Genomic DNA, 24138 nt, shown 5'->3' with positions numbered 1-24138 from the left:
CACGTTTTCATTCGCAAATTTGTATGTTTGATGATTTATATTTTATTGTGATTATTATTATTATTATTTATTTTTACGATCCGTCCTATTCTGCTCACTGAAAACTTCCACAGTATCATGACAAAATCACTGAATCTCATCTGGCTTCCTCCGTTACTCCATGCATACTTACTTCTGCATATTACATGACATGCACATGTTTCTCCGTGCAGCTTTCTCTGCCGGAAGCGACAGAACTGTCCAACTTGAAGGCTCTGCTGCGGTGGAGAAGACTGTCTGACGAGTTGCAAAATTCAGGAGAGGAACTTCAAATTCTCAGGTGCGTCGCTCATGCCTTGGAACATCTCCATCTTTGACATGAACAAAAATGAACCGTTGCTGATAAAATGGTGGATGAACATGACAGTTTCATTTTTTAAGCACAATGTAAACCCCAAATTGAGAAAAAGTTCATATCCCGATTTAGGATATGTTATACCCCGATAACGATGTAGTATTTTTCCTTAAGATTACATGTAATGGAGTCTCTTGCTTTCTGAATGTTCTTTTGTTTCTTTAGTTTTTTTTTGTTTCATACTTAGCGGACTAAAGCTGCCTGGGGGATTTTTGCCGCAGCCTGAACTAAGCCCAACTTGCCTTAGCTGATGTCATGTTGTACGTCTTTGGAACGCAAATGAGTTGCGACTGAATCAACAGCATCTGCTGGTCGCAGTCAAGTAGTGCACTCCGTTTTGACTCAGTTTCTCTATGGAATTCTGACTCGACGCCCTTCCTAGTATGTACTGTATGTCTGGTTGAATCGCTTCATTACTTGCAAAAAGTTTAGTTTACATTGAAATAAGAAAGGCGTGACGAACTACACAACCTTACACTTTTGTGTACCTTCTTGAGTGAACTCGGCCTTTGTCTGCTGACATCCCGGTATGTGGCTATGGTAAAAGCATTCCAGAACTGCAGGTGTGGCAGGGGTGGCTACAGAGTACAATAAGTTATCCAGGTGAAGTGTGCTGTCATGTCCTTTAGAAACTCTTAGTGCGGCTAACACGAGGGCACGCATGTTTGCACGTGCGGACACACACGTACAGGTACACACGTACACGCAAAAACTCAGAAGCTGCTATTGTGACGTCTTGACCCGCAACCTGTTTGTTTTATCCAGGGTGGAACCTCAGTGCCGTCAGTGGATTATGCTGCATACGGAAAACCTCTGCTGGATGTTAATTGTTGCAGGGTGGGAATATTGTACCCCGCGATTTTGATTAACCAACTCTTGCAGCATATCAGCCTCTTATTGATTTTTATCGTACTTCTTATTGGCATTGCCTTCAGATATGTCACTCTTCAAATAATGTGCTTTCTGAGCATAATGAAAACAGTTAAGTTGTCAATTTTACCCTCTGCTGAGCAGTGTTTGATTGAAGAGACCAAGTGGTATCAGCTGCTTTTACACTGCCTGTTAAAGCGAGGAATTGTATGGGCACTGGGGGACAAAGAATTAGTGGTGTCTGACATGTAAAGGAGGTTACTGTGGCAAAGGGAATGGCGGGACACAGATGTGAACTCAACACCTCACACTCACTTGTCCATCCCCGTTGTTTTGTAAGCCGCAACCGATGTTTCACGAATTGACATCATCTGATGGCATGATTTGTCAACTTTTCTGCCGAACGTTGGCGATAATCAGGGTGTCTCCTGAGCCTCTGTCATTAGTGACATTTAGCGATATGTAGTGATGCTTTGGGACAATGCATGAATGTTTGGGAAAGTGTTTGCCTAAAGACCAAGGGCAACTTTAAGTGGCTATTTGGGGCATCATTGCAAAGGTTAGCAACCATTTTCCACTCCTGCAAACCGTCCCCACAGCTTTCAGATTTCTGCTGTCCTCCCTCAAAGATGGTTATGTGTAACATACACAAAAAAACTTACAAGTTGGTGCAGGCTTGGCGCTGTATGCAAATTTCTCTTTCACAAGCTGCTTCATCACTCCCTTTTGTTATTTTCTTGAGTTGAACAAAATAACGTTGGACAACTGCCTTCAAGAGACGATAGCTTTTAACAGTATATCTTATGCCACTGCGTTGAGTCCGTGAGCAAAGATAAGTAGCTACGGACAAGATAATAGTGTCATTTTGTTTCCACAACACCTTTTGCTCCTTATGGCCTGAACCTCATCCAAACGGTGCCTTGTTTTTCCCTGATATATTCTTTTTAAAACAGTCTTAGCTCGAATGGGTCGATGTTTATTAGGGACCCTGGTAACCATGCCCATGTGGTCTCTCGTATTGGCGAATCAAAAAGAACTTTGGCGACGCGTTGCTATGTTCACAAGCATTCCCGCTCCGTGAGAGTTTTATTGTGCGACCGAATGAGCGAAGGGTTAAACTTAGAGTCGTGTCTATCTGGCCGTCTTCATCAGGGTACTCCCCTATGCGACAGACAGACACGCGGGTGATTAGCAGGATCAGGATTAGGTTTCTCTGCAGCTGACAGGCTTGAATAAACAACACACCAAAAAAAAAAGAAAAAAAAACCATCAGAAATTCACTCGTGCATACCCGCCCTTTTCTTACCGTATATATGTCACGGATGATTGTCTGACAAAAGGTTCACCGCCATTTCCCAGCCTTAGGCATGAATGGAATACAAGGGTCACAAGAAGGTGGGAGAGAGACAACATGTCACCCATTGATTCTGCCTCTCGTACCGTCTTCCCATTCACTGTGTCCACATCGCGACTGCGTGGCAACACAACACAAATACACACGGCAGCTATCACAATGCGCAGAGGAAAGGTTGAACAGAATGCCGTGAGGGGCAGAGAATGGGAAGCGCCGCGAGATCCACGAGCAGTTCGATGCTCACAAAGGCGAAATGTCAGGTTGCGCTGTCCAAGTTCAGTGGGTCACAATCGACGGCCGCTCGTCCAGCAGCGGGTGGCCGGTGGCCAGTGTTTATCAGTGCCTTTCAGATGAGTTATATTTAGGGTGGCGCAGGCCAAACACTATTCTCCCTGCTGATTTACTGGGCTGCTGGGAGCACTGCTCTACCTTATCCGGTTTCCACAGTCAACCTAGTGTAATTTGTCAGGATATGGCGGGCGGTGCTATAAACCTCTTGCGTGTGCGTTGTGCGTGTTAGTGGGTGTGTGCCTGTGCGCGTGTGTCCCTTTGACATGAAGTTCTGTCAGTAATAGCTCCTTATTTCCTCCCGCGCTTTCCCTTGGTCGCTCAATCTCAGACACACCCAGGTAGGTGCATGTGTGGCCATGCGCACACAAGAACCGACGCACACCCGCCCTCTCGCACATTGTGGCCTACGAGGCAGATAAGAGAAGCATTTATTTTGAAATACACGGACCTATTGTACGATTCTCCAAGGCAGCGAGCAGTGATTCCTCCTAAAGCTGCACTAAATCATCTCTGACAAAGAGCGACAGGGATTTACACGTCCGTACATGCCAGATTTGGACAGTGGCAAGGGTGGAGATCCTTTTGTGTAATACGCCAGTGATGGATAAATGTTTATTTTCCCTTGCCACGTTATGCCGCCGATGTGTTTGCCGCGCATATCTTTCAGAAATACAGCTTCTGTCATTGTATTTGTCCCATTCCTCAGTTGCTCTTTGGTTCTTTAATCCCCTGCCTGACAGTCACTTCCCACATAAATTCCACTCACACTTGCTGTACGATTTCCCAGGGATAGTGCATATCCCGCTGACCGCAAAAAAAAAAAAAAAGTCTGTTTCATCTTATCAGCAGCAGCAGACACACGTTGACACAACGGGTATGGGAGTGGACAGACAGCAAGTGTAACCTATGATATAAGTGATTCAAATATCATGCCGATTCTTTCAACGCCATTTTCCATGTCAGTGCATGTGTTCACTGCTTCGACATTACTGAGATTTTTTTTTTTTTTTTTTAACCTAAATCAGGTCACTCGGTGTCATTTATGTGACAGATGCAAACGCATACATGGAATCAAACGCCCTCAGATGCATGATGAAAGTCCCTCGCAAGAGTTGTCCAGACAAATTTAGAAATTCCAGGAAGCTGATGACTTCCTCTCTCAGTCCACCGAGCAAACTAAACATTCCTATCTCTCGCCCATTCTCCGTTTCTCCCACATGTCCTCCTCCGCTTGCCCTCAGACCTAATTGACTTCATGTGACTTAACGTTTCTGTTCATTGTGCATGGCCGACAATTGGATACAAACGTGAAGCAATTCAAGGTTAAGGCGGGCGTAATGCAAATGTTCATTTTGTCGATCACGTGAAATTTGAATGGCGTTATGCTTTGCTTGTCAAAACGATATTTTAGTCATGCCCAAACATTTTATTGCTTGGACGGGCTGCAGACCAATTCTAGATAGAAAGTCAAGAGAATAACATCAGTTTGTCATTTTTTGTTCGTTCGAAACTTTGTAAATCATGTGAAATTTGATCAATCCTATCAGCGGCGTCGCAATGAATTTGACAATTTTTGTTTAGCGTGAAATTCCAACGATGTAACTTTGGAGTTGTTATGTAATTGTTGAGTCTTGAAGTAGGAGGCATATTTCACTCCTTTGTAGTGATGAGCAAGTGATAAAACCCCAACCAATTTGCTGCCTAAATTGGTTTGACGAATGAAAAATAAAGATTACATTACATTAAAGGTTTTTTTTTGGGGGGGGGGGTGTTTTTAAGACTTTAGGTTGTGTCACTGGGGTTATGTTTTTAAGACGTAATGACTTCCGATCGGGGATAAAGTACCAACTTGTAGGCTGCCTAGATGAGTAGCAATCTATTTGTCGACATTTGCTTGTTGTGAAATTTCAACAGTCGTATCAGCGGAGTGATGTTGTTGAACCAGGTAACACATTTTGGGGAGAACTAATTGGCTGCCTAAATGAGTTGAAAACCAAATATGAATAAAACATTACCAGATTATATTATAGTGTTAATTGCACTTTACGTTATTATTGATTATTATGTCTTTCAGAAATGGAGGACTATACGACATCACTATGTTTCTGTCATGTTTTTCTTATGTCACAAAGTCATTTAAAGCGACTCTATACAAACAATTAAGCAATATATGAAGTCATGCATGTTTATTTTTTTGCAAAATTAGACATCATTTGACTAAACTTAGGGCTTCCTGTGCAGCAACCATGTGACTTTAGGCGCATGGTTTTTGGACTCCCGCGTCCGCCTGTGTGTTTATTTGACATCCCTGTCATGAGGTGGAAAAGTGGTAGCTGCTGATGAGGGGGGCGTATTGATTGGTGGGCCAGGTGCCTGCCACATCGATTTGTCAGCAGGGCCATCCTTCAAGGCCTTCCTATTGGCACACTCAGTTAATCTGCTCAGCTCGATCAATACAGGCTAACTGGAACTATCATTGCACAGCGTCCCACGTCACTCACCTGTTTGTCTGGGATTTATCGGGTTAGTAGGTGTTTGTTTATACTTTTTACGGAGGGGTTCAAGGAATGATTTGTATCTGTGTAACAGGGAAGTCCGGCATTGGCTTCTCCTCCGCGGGCTCTCGGAGTGCATGTCTTGTGTTATTTGTTCCCCTGGTGAGTCACGGGCAGTAAAATGTAAGCAGCGTTTTGCTATGAGGTCATATAAACACTGTATTGCGTGCTTTTATGAAAATGCACGGTGCCTCGGGCAACGCACGGCAGCAAGGTGTTAACCACTGAAAAGACGAGCTGAGTCGTTGAATTTAATGCTGCTGACATTGTATTTTTACTCTGTAGAAACGGTGTGATTCCCCACCCACGACCACCATCACCACACACATTTCTGGAACGCATTCCTATCTCGCTCATGTTGTTGTTGTTGCCGTTCTCATTGTGAAGTAGAGTGTTTGTCTGCTCTGATTTTCCTTCTGCAGACCCAACATGGACAAAACAGGCCAAGTCAGTGAATCGGGCTCCTCCACAGTAAAACATGCCCTCAACCCAGAAAAATCCTTCCTGCAAGTCCACTACCTCAAGGTGAGATCACTGGAAAATAGGACACAATGATTGGAAAACTAGTCGGAACTAAAATGTGTCGCTAAAAATGACAGCATCAAGCTGTTACTGCACATTGCGAAAAATATGTCTTGATTTTGTTATCGTGCCTTGGTGTTATACTGGTCTGTGTGTCGTCTTGGTGAATGCAAGTCTTACTGGCAGATGGGTGTATGAACTCTTGCCTAGCACAGTGTTTCAGTGGGTTCAGTGGTTCCAGGGTTCGATTTATTTCTCTCTTAGCATCTGTGGAAAGTGTGTTTCAGTGGGTTCAGTGGTTCCAGGGTTCGATTTCTCTCTTAGCATCTGTGGAAAGTAATTTATTTCAAGGAGTCCTGCCATTTCCAGTACGAGTTAAATACAGGGGCTTATTCTCACGAGAATTTAGAAGGATTTGTGTAACAAGTAACAAACACTGTATTTGGTAAACTAAACCCTTGTCTCAATTTAACCTCGATGAACATGATGCTATTATTGCCTCAGCTGGGGTTTTCTCAAGCCTTTTTGATTAAAACACAACAAAAATATTCCTCACCTTACATAACCTCCAAAGAAGTCCAAGTCATCACTTTTCAGTTCTTAGAAAAAAGAAAAACGGCACGTTTGTTGAATCAAGATCCATACGTACTGTAGGAGGCTTCTGCTTTCTCATTTTATCATCCACTAATTTATTGCACTACATTGCTTACATATGATTTTCGACCTCTGGAAATTTAAACATGCATCGTACTTACAAATGGCCATCCACAAGCCACTCGTTGAGAACCGTTACTGCTTCTATATTATGTCTGCTATAATAGATGCCTTGCTTTTTGCTGTTTCTCTCCATTTTGTTTTAAACTCCACTTTCACTCAATACCATCTGGAATGTAGCAGTAATATTGCTTGATGCTCATTTTAAAACTCAGGTTGACCTAATTAAGGCGCCCTCACAATAGACACCACCCTCTTAATACACTCCTCTCACATCTACACTTGAGTAAATAAATAACCCCCGACCACTACTTGCATAACTGTTAGATGATGTCCTTGAATGATTCCAGAGCGAACCTTACCGATAATTCTGTGTTATTTGCTTGTCCCATCTCTTATAGGGCTACTTCCTCCTCATGTTCTTGGCGAGTCAAGTGGGAGAGCAACAATTTATTCACTTCTTCAGATTATTTGTGAAGAAATACCACGGGCAACTCATTTTATCTCAGGTGAGCCTCCAGTTTAAGGACCTAATTTCCACTCGATGGCGTTAATTGGGAATCTTCATGGTGGCTCGCAGCTTCCTCCGCGCTTGTTAATCAAATCTCGGCTCCGATTTGAACCGTTTAATGTGACCCGGCCTCCCAGGCGCTATGTTATTTCCATAAATTAATTGGATGCTGATGCGTTCTAAGCTTGACTGCCACTGTGTTACAATAGTCCCCCCCCCCACCACCCACCCCAAATTGATGACCACACATCAGCCTAGCAGCGTGTATTTATCCGACTGGTGTCTGAGGTACCACACCTGTGTGAATGCCTGTGTGCGTGTGTGTGTATGTACATGTGATACATTCCACCTGGCTGCTGTTGTCGTCTCGCTAAGTAATGTATCTTATCTAAACAGTTTGGCATCAAACACCTAACTAAGGTCTTACACACTCTCTTACGCACCTCCCCTAATGCCTCCCTTTCTATTGATCATTGTTTGACAGGATTTCCTGCAAATGCTGCTTTCCACCTTTCCTGACCTTGCGAGGTATGTACTGTGCTCAAAGTACTTATGGGCAATACTTCGTTTCATGAATAATTGACTCAGAGACACAAGGCTTTATGTGTCCTGGCTGGGCTTAAGTACTGGTTGGCAGAGTTCTGGCGTTGGTGAAATGTGTCCTCATCGGCTCCAATTAGGTCACACCTGAACAATGTCTATTTCTCAAACTTTGTCAGACCCCAAATGGAAGTGTGATTCCTTCCCAGGACCCAAAATGGATGAAAATATAATCGATATATACATTACATACAGACACGGGGGCCAGCGCATTGACCTAGTTAGCATGTGTGCCTCACAGTTCTGAGACTCGGGGTTTGGATCTTGACTTGCGTGTTCTCCCCAAGTTTGCATGTGTGCTCTCTGGGAACTCTGTAGGTGTTTCAAAACAATGCGTGTTAGGTGGGTTGAAGACTTAATTGGTGTGAGTGTGGGTAATGGTGCGGTTCAAGAACAGAAGAAAATCATTGAAATGTCAAATTATTTATGCAATATTGATTACACAATAGTGTAATTAGTTCACATGGTGAATGTGCGGTTTTTCTTAACTGTAACGAGGCATAATCATCAACATTATGAAAAATAAATCAACAAATGGTCAAGTATTTGTCGTGACTCAACATAATGAGTATTCGATCTTTGAATAAATGTTGCCATTACATTTTTATTTATTGCAATACACCTGTAAATGTGCTCTGCTCCTGTCTGGCGACCAATCCAGGGTGTGGTCTCTTGCCCAAAGTAGGAATAGGTTGCAGCTCACCTGCTACCCTAATGAGGACAAGCGCACTAGAAAAAGGATTGATGGATGGAAAACAGACAAGGAATTTCTGTTAGGTTAAATCAACAAGTGGTGTATGAGGGGTTAGGATGTTTGCCTCACAGTTCTGAGGTTTGAGATTCAACTCTTAATCTTGAATCCAGCCTTCCTGTGTAGTATTTGGAGTTTCTTCCTTTGCTGCGTGGCTTTTCCCCGGGTCCCAGGACTTCCTCCTACTTTATACATTTTAAGTGATTTGATGACCCTAAATTGTCTGTGGATCTGAATGTGTGTGTGTGTGTGTGTTTGTGTTTGTGTCAATTTCTGTGCCCGGCGATTGGCTGATGACCACTCCAGGGTGTACTCTGCCTCCACTTGGGCAAAGGCAGCTCTGGCTTAGGCTGAAGACAAGCGCGATAGTGAGTGGATTGTTGAATAAATCAGAAGGGCTTTGCCCTGCGTGATGATCAATAAAATAGTTGGCAGAATTGTATTTTTGGTGACCCAGTAAAATAAATAAATAAATGCCCAATTTGGCGGTGTCAATCAAAACGGACCATTATCCAAATGCATGCATTTCTATTGAGCTCATGTATTGTGGTGCAGGTGTGTTGATATGCATTGTCCTGAGCAACTTAAATTGTTATGATTTGGAGCAGAACTTAGTATCAGGAGAGTCTGGACGGATTTGGCCTTGATTCTCATCGATTCTGCTCAGTGACGGCTGGGCCCCAACATCAATCCTTGTAAGCACAAGTCTCATCCACTCCAGTATTAACTGAAGTGTAAAAGGACAAGCGCTCCTCCCGCTCTCCTCCTCTCTAATTTTCAGCCTCCTCTCCGGCACTGGCTTAATCACTCAATTCTCTATTTCTCATGATTGCCTCATTAACCTCTCCCACTGTCCGTCTCCCTCTTCCTCGTCAGGCCCCGCTTACTTGCATCCGTCTCCTCGTGGCGCTCGCCTCTCCGGCCTTCGGCAACATTCTGTCTGCTTTCAGAATTGTTGTTCTTGGGTTTTTTTTTTTTTTTTGTCTCTCTCCCATGTGCCTGCCTGATGAGGAGAAATTTATTGAATTAAGCTAAGGAAGTTGGAGATGGTCAATATTTAGGTCTGATGCTTCTTCCAGTAAACACACTCGGAGAGCCACATTGGAGGATGTGAGTGGGCACTCGCTGCATTCATGTTACAGCCATTCCCTGCGGAGTACGCCACTAAACCATCCCAACATAAAAAACAAAGAGCAGAACATAAAATGAAGTGGGGGGGGGTAAACATGCACATTAAAATAAGTCACTGATTGCGACAGGGAATGCAGTCCATTCATCAAGAATCATTTGTTTTCATCCACTCACTACACTGCTGATCCACATTAGGATCACATGTGAGCTGGGACCTCTCCTGATTGACTTTGAGCCAAAGACAGTGCACACCCTGGACTGGTCACCAGACAAGCATGAACACTGACATTTACACTTTTTTTTTTTACACTTTAGAGTCTTTTATGAAAGGACAGCAACTCAAACGCAGAACCTCCGAATTGTGAGGTCAATGTGCTAACCACTGGTTTACCATCCTACTGGTATTCATCCTTGATATTCTGCAGCTGTTTTCAACACATCCAGGATTTCCTTAAATTGTAGGCCTCAGCGTTTTTTTTTTTTTTTTAAGCAACTGAAGAGTATCAGGCATTTATTTTTTTCATGGACACTCTGTTGAAGTATGGCAATAATTTGAGGGAGGAAGCCTTAAGTTAGAAACTGTAAATGTTTATGTCAGGGTGGACATGCTGCCTTATGTCTGTGTTGCAGTGAGAATGGAGTTTCTGTCTTACATTAGTGGTTTCTATTTTTGGATCCTTTTATTCTAAATTTCCATGAATAATCCAATGTGGTTGGAGGTGGAAACGATTGTTCCCTCATACTCATCTACATTGACATTTTTTTTATCAAGATAAGCTTCCACTATTCAACAACAAAACTCAAAAGATTGCATCTCTTCTGGTGTTTTTTTTCTTTTCTTGCACCACTAGCATACATCCATGAAAATACTTCAAAGAATACTCAGCTGCTAGTTAAGCTAACCCCAAGCCTACAATTACGAGACACCACGGCCGCTGCTGGCGTCAGAGATGATGGAACAGCGCAGATTGTCCGCCAGGCTATGGCACGAGTTGTCTCACCCCCACTGAGCCTAAACATCGGGGACATTTTTCAGAAATGTTCAGCAGAACTCGTGAATAACTAACTGCATGTCCGCAGTAAGCGACAACCTTGCACCATGTGCTGCTCACAAGGACTGGCCATTAACGGTGAAAATTTGTGACATTATCATCATTTGGGTTTTTTTTTTCTTCCTCTTCACCAAAATGTAGATAACTAAGGCATTAGTCAAGGTTAGAAGACCAGACTTCCAAGTCACTTCCAAACAGCAGTCACTTTTTGTCCTACACCTTCAGATGTCTGCTAGATAGATGATATTGAAAGGAATTTCACCTTTCAGCATAATAATTACCAAATAATTACTTTATTAGGCAAAAATGTATGTTTTGGAGTGACTCAGCCAGAGTCCTGACCTAAATCCAATCGAAAATCCGTGGGGTGAAGATCTGCCATCGCAATAGGACACATTCTTAAGGATCTCGCAAGGAAGTGTGCTTTCAATTTCATGATTTTTTTTTTTTTTTGGATAGGATTTGGTTAAAAATAGCGCAGCATTGTCTCATTCATTTACAGAGAAAATAGACATTTGTTAATATTGACTCAATATGTGTTTATTTTCAACTCCAAAGGTTCAACAGAAAAGTTTGATTAGAAAATAAGTTGTTTCATGGCTTCACCCACACACATTAATGTGCTATGGATGAGTCAGTTTAGCCAAGTGTGGAAATTCCCTTCAAGCCCAGACCAGGAATAACGATGTGGAAATATGTCGCATTTACCATGATCCTTGGTGTGTACTTTGTATGCTTGCTGAATTATAAACACTCTTGGAATTTTTGCATGCATGTTTCTGTTTATGAAGCATTGGGGTCACAGCATGTGTGCCGTGACTTTCTAGGCCGCACGCATCTCCTGTTTACTCTGCCGGCCTACATTCAAATTCACCTCATTGTTTCGACATGCCTCTGTGGGTGCGCCCCACGTTTTGTTTAAGGTGGTGGCGCAAACTCCAGTTCTGCTGGTAACCGAGGAATATATTCCCAGAGCCTTGACTTCATTGGGCAATAACAGTCATTGCCTCAATAATAATAGGGAAAATACTAACACTCATGCCATTGTGTTGTAGAAAAGGCCTAACCCTCGACACTATTTATGCCGATTGGCTGGATCGACCAGGAGTTCCCAAGGTGAGGTTTTCTTTTCTTGCTTCTTAACGGTTCATTTTAGTGTTCATACGTCCAACTTTGAAATGGATCATTGCGGCTGGGCTGTGTCTGCAACACACATGTAATGTTTCACTGTTGGCTCACATAAATCACTCCACTTATGTTCTTGCTTTTTCCAATTAAATGAGAAGCAGCAAGTCACATGCGTCTTATTAAGCATTCATTGCGATGCATGGCAAATGCATGCCAAGCCTTATAATCCCAGCCTACACTAAACAGGTAGCAGCCAATGAATGAGTTATTTCTTTATTTCTTTATTTATTCATTCCGCATACACAAACTATTTGTATGGCAACAAGCAAAAAAAAAAAAAAAAAGTTTTGTTTTCATTTTAATTGTAACGTGATAGACGGGACAAAGTATAATGCAGAAGAAGCAAATCAAAATTGACAAGAGCCGAGAGGAAATTGAAGGGCAAAAAGAATGCAAAAAGAAATAGGCTTCGTCGACGTCCTGATGCTAAAGTTCACTCTATAGTTCAGTTTTGTTTGTAATATTATCTAATTGTTTGCAATACATGGCAAATGCAAGCGAAAGCCTTTGTGCATCGTTCAATTTGCATTTGCACGTAAAAAACAAAGAAAGTATGAAACATGGAATTTACGACACTCAATTTTCTGCTTCCCCTGTTTTCTGAAGCTCAGCCGTGATTGGTTGATACCTGAGCCTTGAGCAACTGCGATGTAGTTTTCAGTCCACAACAAGTGGCAAAATAGCAGCCCCCTATGATGAACAAAAAAACGGTGGATTTTACTTCTCAACTAATTCTACAAACGCGATATTAACCACAGTGCCGTGTTTAGTGGGGCTGCATAGAACATATTATTGTAAACATTTTTTGGGGTTGAGTTCCTCTTTGAAGGTAACATTTTCAACACAGCTCTTGTATTGGATCGCCCTCAATTGCACCAAATGAAACGTTCAATGGGTTATGTGGTTATATTATATTTTATTATTATTTTATTATACTCAAGGTAATCCTAAACCTCTTTTATTTTGATCAATCAGCGGACCAATTCTTGTTCTCTTTTATTTACTATATGATGGCCATTTTGTGTTTGCCGGGGCCTGTGACATCATCACACATGGGGTGAATATTGCAGATATCAATCATCCTTGTCTGCGAATCAACGTGGGAGTGAGGGGCTCCATTCATCAACAACAAATGAAGTCACACACGGTTCCATTGGACCGTCATTTAAATCACACTGCCTGTGGTCTCAATCAGAAACAGTTCGGGTTTTGACTTTGATGATCGTTCAAATGAAATGCTTCTCTTACATTAGCGAGGACGCTTCAAAATGATGTGTGATCATTCTTTAATTAGCGTCATTTTGGGCTTTGTCACTGCCACAATCAATCCTTGTTGCCGCGTGTTCAATTGTCTTTTTTTCCCTCCTACATGATGACTCATCTAAATCAGCAGTGTATGCATGTTTGTGTCGCCGTCTGGGTGGGAGCCTTTATTTTGCAGATGTAACAGGAGCCCTCAGGTTCGGAGGGCTGGGGGAAGCAGACTTCTGTTATGTCGTATCTGATTGGCCCGCAGCGGAGAACTTCTTTCTTGTGTTTGATGTGCCAGTCACCGCCTAATCAGAACAGCCCCATCGATCCAAACCTTTTACAAATGCACACGCTTGTGTATTTTGTATACACAGGGCACAAACTTCCTTAAAAGAAAGAATGGGGGTAGTGGGAAGGAAAACCATTTTCTGACTCGCTCATGTTTGCTCTGCGTCCACGGGGTTCTCCACAGGGTCCTGAGTTGCGGAAAGGCAGGAAATATTAAACAATGACATTTAGCTGTCCCTCAGCCAGAGAACGGGAATGGAAAGATAAATTCCGACTTATTTTGATCACATCAACGGATGACTAAGCAGTCTCTTTGGGAGGATGCATGTAGGCTGAGGTACAGTACTTTGTTTAAATAAAGATATGGCCCACGATTCACAAGGGCTGCTCGTTCAGCCAACGTTCGCCATTTCATACTTGTATTTTTATTTTTTTTGTTTTCCCACTCCTTACTGTATAACTGGTTGATGTAACAAAATGATTTTAATAGCCTTAGAAATTTGAATGTAGATGACATAATGCTGGCATGAAGGTGCCAGCTATTCGGACAAAACATTTATTTATATTGTGTTTTCACAACAGCTGCGGCCACATTTCAGGAACCATATTAAACAATATTGGTATATTCAAATTCATGTCCAACGAAACTGGAGTTTGAAATAAAATAACAAACGTTGAACCCCCGTCTGTTGCAGGAAATATGTTTTCCGGACTCACTGAGAATCCGCCATATGGCGGGACCATTTAAGTTTTTGGTAGTTTTACCCTTCCTACACACCTTCAACACATTTAAACTTGTTGAAAAATATATTTCAACATATTTAACTCATTCAGTACCAGCTAATTCTGGACCAAGTCTGAAAAGACGTTTAAAAACGCCTTTGGGAGTGAATAAGTTTAAACACATTGCAAATACAAAACAAACAAACTCCAAGCTTCAGTGCATAGGAAATTCATAGTGTCTGTGAACATGGATGTGCCTTTAAGAGGTGGGCCATGGTGGAGTGCCATGTGACGCCCAAAGTCATTTCTGAGTGTTACTGTCTGGGTGTGAGCCGTGGCTCACAGCAGCTCCCGCTTGTGTATGCTCATTGAGTTTGCCTATGTTTCCGGCGTTTAATCAATGGCCGAAAAGAGCATCGCAAACTGTGCCTTTCATTTCCCACATGCAAGGGCATCTAAAAACGTGAATCTTCTTTGCGACACATCTTGGAACTATTTGGCATCAAGCAATTGTCATTTCATAGTTTAAAAATAAATTAGGTTAAAGTGAGGTGAGCAAGATGAGATGAAGGCTGAGAGGGGTAAATCCAGATAATATTGATTGACTGGAGGAGACACTACACAGACAGTGGTGGTGGGGGGTAGCCGGGGGGGACTCGCAGAGAGGTAGACAAAAGCCTTGCTATTCGTGGAATGGCAGCAGGGATCAAGGCTGCAAAAAGAGCTATGTGCGGTATCCCGTTACACAATGCCAATTTACTGCCTCAGCACTCACTGGCTTCTCCGCAGCCCACTCTGACAACTTCCTTTCTGAGCCGCTCTCCATGTTTGCCTGCCACGCTATTTCTGCTGGAGTAGCTTTGTGTCATATACACTGAGGCATGCACTCATGGTATTGAACTTTAGAAGTGGCCAATGAAGATACTACAGGCTGAATCACAACCGGGCGTTTGTGGAAACGTACGCGTGTCAGGGCTGTCCTACATTGTAAGGCAGCATTTTTGATTACCTCTGCCATACCAGTTTTGTTTTCATTGCCGTGGGTTTGTCACAGCTTGCACAGGCATCGTGACAAGGATTATTTTCACATTAACTGCTGTACTCGCCCTCAACTTTTTGTTGGGGGGGAAGATTACCACTTCTGCTTGGGAACCAAGTCCCGAGTCCTAAACAATCATTCTCCCAATTACATTCCATTCGTATTTTTGAGTTATTTAGAGGTACTGGCTTTAGCCATGTTGTACATACGATACCAGGACAGAAATTTGTGTCGAAGGACTGGGGTGGAACAGCTGTCAAATTTTGTGGTATTCGGATATCCTACTGAAATTTCGAATTTCGAATAATCGGTATAATAATAATTTACCTTTATCGAAGAAAAAAAGCACTTGATATATTCTCTATCCCTATGGGCCAGATTGAATCTTGATGGGCCGGTTCTGGTATGCGGGTTGTACTTTTGACACCCGTGCATTAGAACATAGTGACATTCATTCAGTATACATTAAAAACATTTTACAATGTTTCTGTTGTTATTGAAAATATCGAAAATAATGAGCGATGTTGAAAATTATTTCTGTGTAAAATTATTTGACGATCCAAATATTGATGATAAATATTTGTCTTGATGAATTACATCCGGGTTGCATGAAATTAACCACGAACAGTATATTTGAAAGAAAACATGCCCTTTCGGTACAACTTCAATGTAAAATAGAAGCTATCAAATAACATCAAACCCCATCCAGTTTACACGACTAATTTATTGTTTCGCGAATGCAATACATTCCTCTTTATAAATAAAAGGAGAGATCACAGAGGTTCACTCATTGATTTTTGCGGGTTTAAGCCTTAGTGGAGTTGTGGGCTGTGAGTGCTCCAAATTGTGTGTTGATGTGGGGTCCACATCACTCTGGCATCAGTTCTGCTGAAAGCCTTAATTAGGTTAGAAAGTGAGTGGTGTGTGTTGGTGCTTGTTTATACATGTGTGTGCGTGTGTGTTTGTTGGGCGGTTGGAGGTTGATGCGATCATTCCTTCTGATGTCAGATATCGCCTTTCATCCACTTCCTCCTCCAAAGAGTCAAGTCGCGAGTTTCCGTCCAAGAAGCGAGCGATTGCACTCCCACCTTCCTTACCCTCCCCTCCTCCCTCCCCTTCCTGCTCCCCCCCCCCTTCCCTCTCTCACTCTCTCTTTCTCTCTGCACAGCATTCCACTCTGTCCCGATCACTCACAGCTCTTCTTCTCCACTCTCGTCCAGTGGCTGCACGAAAGGAGCGCTCTATGGTCTGAGGCGAAGCTAGTGGAGGAAGTGAAGCAGGAGGTAAGTCTTTATTTTCCCCTTTTCTTCCACTTTCAACTGTTTCCCCCCCATTGCCCGCACTCTCTGCCACTGTTTCCCGGTTTTTCAGTCTTCTGTTTCTCTGTGTCTGATAGGATATTTCATCTTCACCTCTCGTTTTCTTTCAGTCTCCCAGAGGAGCGCCTACCGCTTGTGCATCTGTTGCTTTGCTTTTCAGTCCGTGCCTCCTATCGCATTCCCCAGAAAGCGCCCACATGCGGTTCTCAAATGACCCCCTCCCCAAACACACACACACACACACACACACACACACACACACACACACACACACACACACACACACACACACACACTCTGCTAACTTCACCATTTGTGGCAGATATTTGAGAATGATTCCCGCTGAAGCCGCAGCGAAAAGTGAACATTCAAGACAGACTGTGTAGTGCAGTTTCGTTTTGCGTGAGCTCCAGGGCTGTACTTTCGCTATTAACTCTTTTGTCTCAGTCGTCTGTTTGTCTGGATTATATATGGAGCGTGACGGAGCGCTGAGAGGTTGGAATTAATGTGTCTCCAAAAAAGAGAGCGAGCCAAAAGGAGTGAGAGAGAGATTGCGCACTGTATGTTAAGTCAAGGCCAGTGGCTCACTGAGCGACTCTCTCAAATAAATCCCAGTGTGACTTTCCACTCCAGCGACGTCATGCGCAGGTTAAGTGTTGTGAATTCACTGTCTCCCTCACCTCTCCCTTTTATTTTTTCACCCTACCCCGCTTCTCATAGCTCACTCAACGCTACTTTTTGGGTGTTTTTCACCACCTCATTACGCCCCTCATTTCCCTCCTTCTTCTCTTTGCGCCCCCCCCCCACTCCCCCTCCACCACACACCCGCCTCATGCTCTCTCCCGCAGGTTGCAAAATGGATTCTCCTCAGTCATCAAGGGAAGGGCAGAAAGCGGAAGCAATCGGCGCCCAAGGTGAACTACAAAGAGGTAAGCAGCAACTGATTCTGTCATGAACACAACTTTAACTTGGCTCTTTTGCATTCTTTTTTTTTTTTTAATTGTGAAATGTCGCTTTTGTTTGTGTTGGGGATAGACTCACTTGGCTATGTTCGTGTGGTGTCCTCTGCCCACATATTTAACCTGTTAAGCACTTGTATACATCACATGCCACTCAGTCTGCATGTGGTCATGGTCAGTGTGTTTATGTATGGGGGAGGGGGAGGGGGGAGACTGGACGCAATTTGGCCATGACATTCTGCCAGTGAAGGTTCTGTCTCATGTGCTTCAGTACTTCTTGTCATAGCGGGGCCTGTATGTCACCCCCTGAAATAATACCCCACCCCCCTCAAAAAAAAAAAGATAATCATACAACTGTGTGTGTGTGTGTGTGTGTGTGTGTGTGTGTGTGTGTGTGTGTGTGTGTGTGGTTAATTAGAGATCCCCAGGGATGGCTAATCCCTTCCACCCACTAATTGACACACAAACATGCGCACATACGCTGCATCATTAATGGACACACACTGATAGGAGTGCCACACAGGGGGCCTGGAGTCATTAGCCAGAGTAGCGTGCCGTTTATATATCACCCTCCATGTGCTTCTGGACCGTATGGAGCACTTGACAAACCATGTTTTTATTTATTTATTTATTATTTTGTGCAGGAGTCAGGGCATTTATTATGATGCAGTAGATCCTGTCAAGTCAGCAAAAATATGCCCCATAAGTCACACAAACATCAGAATTTTGAGAACTGCTGTCATGTACCAACCAGCTCACACGGGGCCCTAGATGCACACGCTTTTTCTTCGGCGAGAAGGAAGAATATATACGCACGGGAAATTATGTGAAATGAGTGGACTCAAGCTGTAAGACTCAAGGTCAACCTAGTGCATTATTTGTAAAATGGTGTACACACATACCAATCTTAACCGTTTTTTCAAATGTGAGAGAACCCCACACGTGACAGGGGAAACATCAGAAAGGTGCTCGCTTACACTTTTCATTCACTTTTCTAGATTAGGAATTTCAAGATTTTATTTCTAATATGTAAAATGTGCACCATTGCACAAACGTTTTACACCGTGCTCCAAATACCCAACACAACACAACGCACTGCATGCGTAACAGCGGTTGCACGACTTCAGATTGTTTTTTTCTTCTTCAACAAGACAGTAATGTGATGAAAGTCCAGTGGATGTCATCATTGATATTTTTTCCGTGCACTAATCTATATTTACTGACAATGGACAGTTCATGCCCCAAATTTACACAGAACATACATGTTAATCACGAGAGCTGTCACGGATGGTATTTCCATCTAGAGAAAAAAAAAAATCATTTCACTCGGTGTGCTTGCTGCTGGGACAGCCAGTTAACATTTGCACAACATCGCCAAACAGTAAACCTTTTCTCATTCTGGACCCACCCCAGCAATAGGTTCTGCATTGTGGGAATTTGCGGTGTTTGCATATACAGTATTCGCAGATGTGTTCGTGTGCGGTGGAATTATTCCTCACTCTCCTTCCATTTTGATAGGGTGGGCCTAAAAATTCTGCTTTAAGTCTGGCTTTTTGCACTTGAGTGGTTCTTCCTCACTTGACAACGCTGCACAGTCAGAAATTAAAGACCATTTAAATCAGTGAAAGTGACGGACTAATTTCATACAGCGCACTCATCTGTTGCTGCTAGTGGCTCTGGCTCTTTCTTTCTCAACCCCAAAACGCATAATTAGCAAACAGTCAACATCATGCTTGAAATGTCATTGTGGTTTAGTGACGTCGACGAGTCAGTACAACCGATCTCGTTTAAGATAGAAAACCCTATCACGTTATCGATATTAACCATATCTCCGACTGTCGTGAGGCTCCTCCCCCTAACCCAGTATTTGTCATCGTACCCAGATTTAACTGCGAGGGGCAGCATGGTACCACACAACCAAAAGCCACGGTAACGTTCCGGCTTTATAGTTGTGTATCTATTTAAAACATAGTTGTGCACGTACCTGCAATCCACAGCATACTCAAGCCCAGACATGATTTCTTTTCGAGATCTAGATTAGTGCACTCTTTTCCTTTCTTTTATCCATGGGCACGCACATGCCTGTAGAGCAACCCCCACCCCCCTTTCAAGCACCTGAAACTACCGTCTGATATATTTACAAGGCGCACACTCGCGCACAACACACTTACTTCCAAAAGTGGCAGCAAAAGGACCTGTCGTAGGTCGAGAGAGGGGTAGATGGAGTGAAAAGGGGGAGGGGGGGTACCATAATCCACCTCATGAAAGAATAGCCAATTGCTGTGTACTTGGCTGTACACAATAGTGAGAAAGCGTGAGGGAGGGGATGACTAGCTGGACGGATGGAGCGAGGAGCGCAAGGGAGGGGGAGGTCAGCGTTTGAAGTTACACCATAAAAGCCACGGTGAAAGGAAACACGACGTGACCCCTCCACCGCCACCTTTTTTACCTCCCTTCTCCATTCACCACCCTCGCCTGCGTCCAGGCTCGCTCCTCCCTTTGTTGATGTGTGTGCAGATTGCCCCGTGGATGGACCAGGTGTACTTTATAGTACTCCTTTATGTACTTCAAACGCTAATAGTCTAATTTCACCTTGGCCCCCTTCCTCTCTGCATCTCTTCCCACCAGCTTGTTGTTTCAATGTTATTGACAACACAATGGTCAGAGGAGAGAAAAGTGGTCGCAACAGGTAGGAGAAAACGATGAAAATAAGTGCTGATGGTCATGGTCAATATTTCTCAGCCTTTATTGATCAGAGGCACATATTTTACATTGGAAACATCTCATGACACGCCACCAAACTGAGTTGTCACACTAAAGTGTCTTAAAACGATGACCATCACAAATGTTCTTACTCATTGGGAAATGTGGACCTGTTGAGTTGAACGCAAAGCTCTGTTGGATGATTGACAACAGGTTGATGCACAGGTTAATTGCACCTTCTGCCATCTAGTGGGAGAGAACTTAATTGCTTAGCCTGTCGCTATGCTGGCATCAATAGCTGAACAAAGGTACATACATTATTTGTAGTTGTGGGGGTGGGATGGACCAATTCGGTGAAATTGGATAATTTCCCGTGGCACAGTGGTGAAGAATCACTGTAATAGATGTATTTTGATAAACAGATAGACACACGGGGTCCTTAGGTTACAATTCTGACTTCGCCATTTTGTTATTGGAGGTTCGTAACAAACTATTGCACAGTATCCGATGTAGCGAACGGGATGTGTCGATACCGACTAGACATCGCTTAGTGGAAGGTAAAGATTGTTCTGGAAAATGACATCATGAAAGGGTATGTGGTTTGAAGCCCTGATATGATAATTATATAAATGGAGTGAGCATTTGAAGAATGCAGCACACTCCATAACGGGCCTGGTGATGTCAGAAGTAGGGGGTGTTGAGAAAGAGAAGGCCTTGAGGGAGGTGTAACGTCTTGTGGTGAGCATTCACCCGGAGCTCAGGCAGCATTTGCGACTAATGACCTGATGGATGATTAGGGAATACAACACACATGCACACACTCAAGAGATGGAAAGAGCCAGACACCCCCTGCTGAGCCCCCAAAGTTCTGGTCATTCCAATAAAGTCCAAGTTTATTACCGACTTCCCCCTCGCCTTCCTACGTGGTTCTGCAGTAATGTTATTGATTTTTCCGCCTAATCTTCATGTCTGACTGCTACTTTTCTTTCTCTCATCTAACGAGCGTGTACACATGTGGACAACATGCATGTGTCCGGTGTGCTGGGAAGTCCATAGTGGAATATTAGTCATGGCTGCGTGGTAATGGGCCTCATTTTGCTCTCGTTTTCCTCTGTGGTCGACATAATGAGGCGGCTGTCTGCCCCTGTCCGTCAGCACAGGAAACCTTGAAGCAGCAAAAAGCTGGGAACACCTAATAGGACTTCTCTGACATTGATAAGCTCTCTTTGAAAATTGCGCTTGCGAGATGGAAAATTGATCAAGTGTTTCACCTGGACTTCCCCGTGGGCCTTTTCAATAATCACAAGATCATCTGGATTGATTACATGTAACATGCCTGAAGCGTTTCTTGATCGGTGTGGAACATTACCCTCCAAGCTTTATGGTGAACAACTATAAGCGACCTCCGTGAACTCACACCCACGTTCATACCGCCACCGAGTGGGAACCGATCCCACGCTGGCCGCACACAAGTCAGGCGAGTGTACCTACACCATCAGCGTGCTGCAATAAGGTTTGGATCAAGACAATATTTACTCTTAGACTTCAACATATTTGGTAGATGGCGTAACGCTGGATTCTTGACATTCCTCCCGAGACAATTTATTAAACCTTTCCAGTTGTCCAATTAAATTTGCAAACTTATGTTGTGCATGGAAAAAAACAAGTGCAGTATGATAGTCAATGTTGACAGTGACTGCAGGAAAGCAAAATGTGGCCATCACTTCATTTGCACCTCCACTGCAATCTGCCCCTTCTCAGTTGACTCAATGGGATGCTATGAAAGCATGCCGCTGTTTTTCTGCTCATTATAAGAGCGGCTTATTCAGTGTTTGTGGAAACAGAGTGGACTTTGCTGGTCTTTCGACCCTGTGTCAAGTTCTATAAATGGTTAAAGGGGAAGTCAACCCCCCAAAATTCTTTCCAGTAATATGTTCTATTCACCTCCACGAGTCTAAACACGACATTCTTATTCATATTGTTTGTGGATATATGAGTTAAGCAGCAATATCCACCTGTTTTTGTCCATCTCAGGCGGCAGCTATTTTCCCACTTTTCACTCGACTAAAAATGACATCACAGTTGCTCAGGGCTCAGGCAACAACCAAACATGGCTGACCCCCGAGATGGACAAAAACATGTGGATTATACTGCTAAACTCATATTCCACAAACAAAATATTAATCAGGATGTTTTGTTTAGACAAGTGGGGCTGCATTGAACATATTGTTATGAAAATGTTGTAGTTGACTTCCTCTGTAAAGATATGTGATAATGCTTAGGGACTTGAGAGTTCTGCATGATTTAAATTAGGCTGGAGTAGGTGCAGTGGAGTGCTGGTAGATTTCAAAATTATGTGCAATTTTTAATTTCACGTTTAGGATATACAGCAGGATGTGAACATGTTAAGTAGCGTATTCAAACATGAATCCACCAGTGAAAGCAGAGAGAATAATGATATCAACACAAAAAAATGTTCTGCTAACGGAGGATCAATTGAACATCTTCAAATTACCCAAAATGCCTCACGACTAATCCTTCCGGTTTCACCTTCCAGTTGCCTTTTCTTTATATTGAACAGTTTCACAGTTTGAAGAAGCGTACTTCTGTCAAAGCATTATTTCTGGCAACTCTGGTGTTGAAGAGATCCGTCACACATGCGTTTTTCCTTCGTCTCTGTTTTCCCATCAATGTCTCTTGGTTTATATTGCCGCCTTAGCCTTTCATCACCCGTTCCCTTTCTCTTTGGTGCTCCGTCTGTGGCATTTATTGGCAATGAATCAGAAATGATGCAGGTGGAGAGCGTTAGGAACCTTCGGGGAAACGGCAGGCTGTTCCCGGACAGGCTTCATCACAGCAGGATGGGAAATGGTCAGAAGAGTAGTATATGCTCTCTGTGTGTCTGTGTGTTTGTACATTACTCCGTCATCAGATCGACTGAGCGATCAGCTCAGTCTACTAATGCACACCACACCCCTTCAATTTCACACACATCACACACGATATAGCTGAGAGGTCAGGCTGTATTTTGAACATTAGTTCTGTTTTTTTGAGATGAAAGTGGACTCAGAAAGGCATACTTGATGGAAATCTCGTAAATAAACAAAGGCTGAGAGTAGATTGTGTCCTATTGTGTAGTAGCCTTCTGTATGGGTTTTCCCAAGCAGGACCTGTGAAAGAACTCTTTGATGGACAGAAAGTGGAATGGACTGACCCCAGGTGAAAGGTTAATGTAATTCCGTCGATGGATGAAATGGCAATAAATGCGAAAAGGTGCACGCATTCTGTTGCTTTTTTGTGCGAGAACATTGTGGGCTATGAAGGCCTGCCGAGGCTTCAACTATAGATGCATCATAACGAGAGGGAGTGCCACTTTGTCCGAATCATTCATTATGTCAGCAAAGCACTCCGTAGACTCAAACTTCCACTAAAGCCAAAATTGTACACCATCCAAGCCTCAGTTTTATACTCGGCTCAGGAAAAAGTCCTGGCATGTGTCAAATTTTTACAGGTTCTTCCATGGCCCAATCAGTCCTCACTATTTTTCAGATCGACAGTTATGCAAACATCGGATTTTTATTTTTGCAATATCCTCAGTCCTTTCTAATGAAACCGTATTTTACTCTGTTTTATAAATTCTCGCAGATGTTGGCTAAATTTTACTTGTGTCACAGCTATAGAAATAGTTTTTTTAAATGGTGTTGAATCACCAAAACTCTCATTTTTGACGTATGCCAATATGCTTGAAAACACTATTCCTATTTGTGCTTCGTGACGTAATGTTACAATTTTAGAGAATATCACAGACGCAGGGTGCATACAAGCTGTCGATTGTGTCTTTGAACTAAAACTTCAAGACACAATAACAACGTACACCGGCATGCTCAATGGAATCCATTCCCCCCCCCCCCCCCACACAGATC

The 24138-nt window shown here is 43.1% G+C and overlaps 1 protein-coding gene and 1 long non-coding RNA gene across 14 annotated transcripts in view; one reads left to right on the top strand and one right to left on the bottom strand.

The window, feature by feature from the left end:
• aopep (aminopeptidase O (putative)) overlaps positions 1-24138 on the top strand; it is an 88259-nt gene that overhangs the window by 22436 nt on the left and 41685 nt on the right. For 3 of the 13 annotated variants that reach the window (XM_019878041.1, XM_019878039.1, XM_019878047.1), the window contains 7 exons: positions 213-319; positions 5887-5989; positions 7102-7209; positions 7696-7739; positions 11801-11861; positions 16455-16517; positions 17402-17482. In XM_019878041.1, coding sequence (XP_019733600.1) covers positions 213-319; positions 5887-5989; positions 7102-7209; positions 7696-7739; positions 11801-11861; positions 16455-16517; positions 17402-17482 — 567 coding nt within the window. Of the gene's footprint in view, positions 1-212; positions 320-5886; positions 5990-7101; positions 7210-7695; positions 7740-10008; positions 11780-11800; positions 11862-16402; positions 16518-16663; positions 16773-17401; positions 17487-24138 lie in introns of those variants that run through there. The other 10 variants (XM_019878048.1, XM_019878050.1, XM_019878043.1 and 7 more) reach the window with 10 other exon arrangements.
• On the bottom strand, positions 264-4620 carry LOC109520672 (uncharacterized). The gene is made up of 3 exons (XR_002169215.1): positions 2705-4620; positions 2571-2624; positions 264-350 (listed from the first exon to the last, which is right to left on the bottom strand). It is a non-coding gene; the product is annotated as an uncharacterized LOC109520672 (long non-coding RNA).

Source organism: Hippocampus comes, unplaced genomic scaffold, assembly GCF_001891065.2.
Source record: "Hippocampus comes isolate QL1 unplaced genomic scaffold, H_comes_QL1_v1.1 scaffold13, whole genome shotgun sequence".
Taxonomy (NCBI): domain Eukaryota; kingdom Metazoa; phylum Chordata; class Actinopteri; order Syngnathiformes; family Syngnathidae; genus Hippocampus; species Hippocampus comes.
Note: the sequence above shows the minus strand (reverse complement) of the source record. Positions and strands in the feature narration are given on the sequence as shown.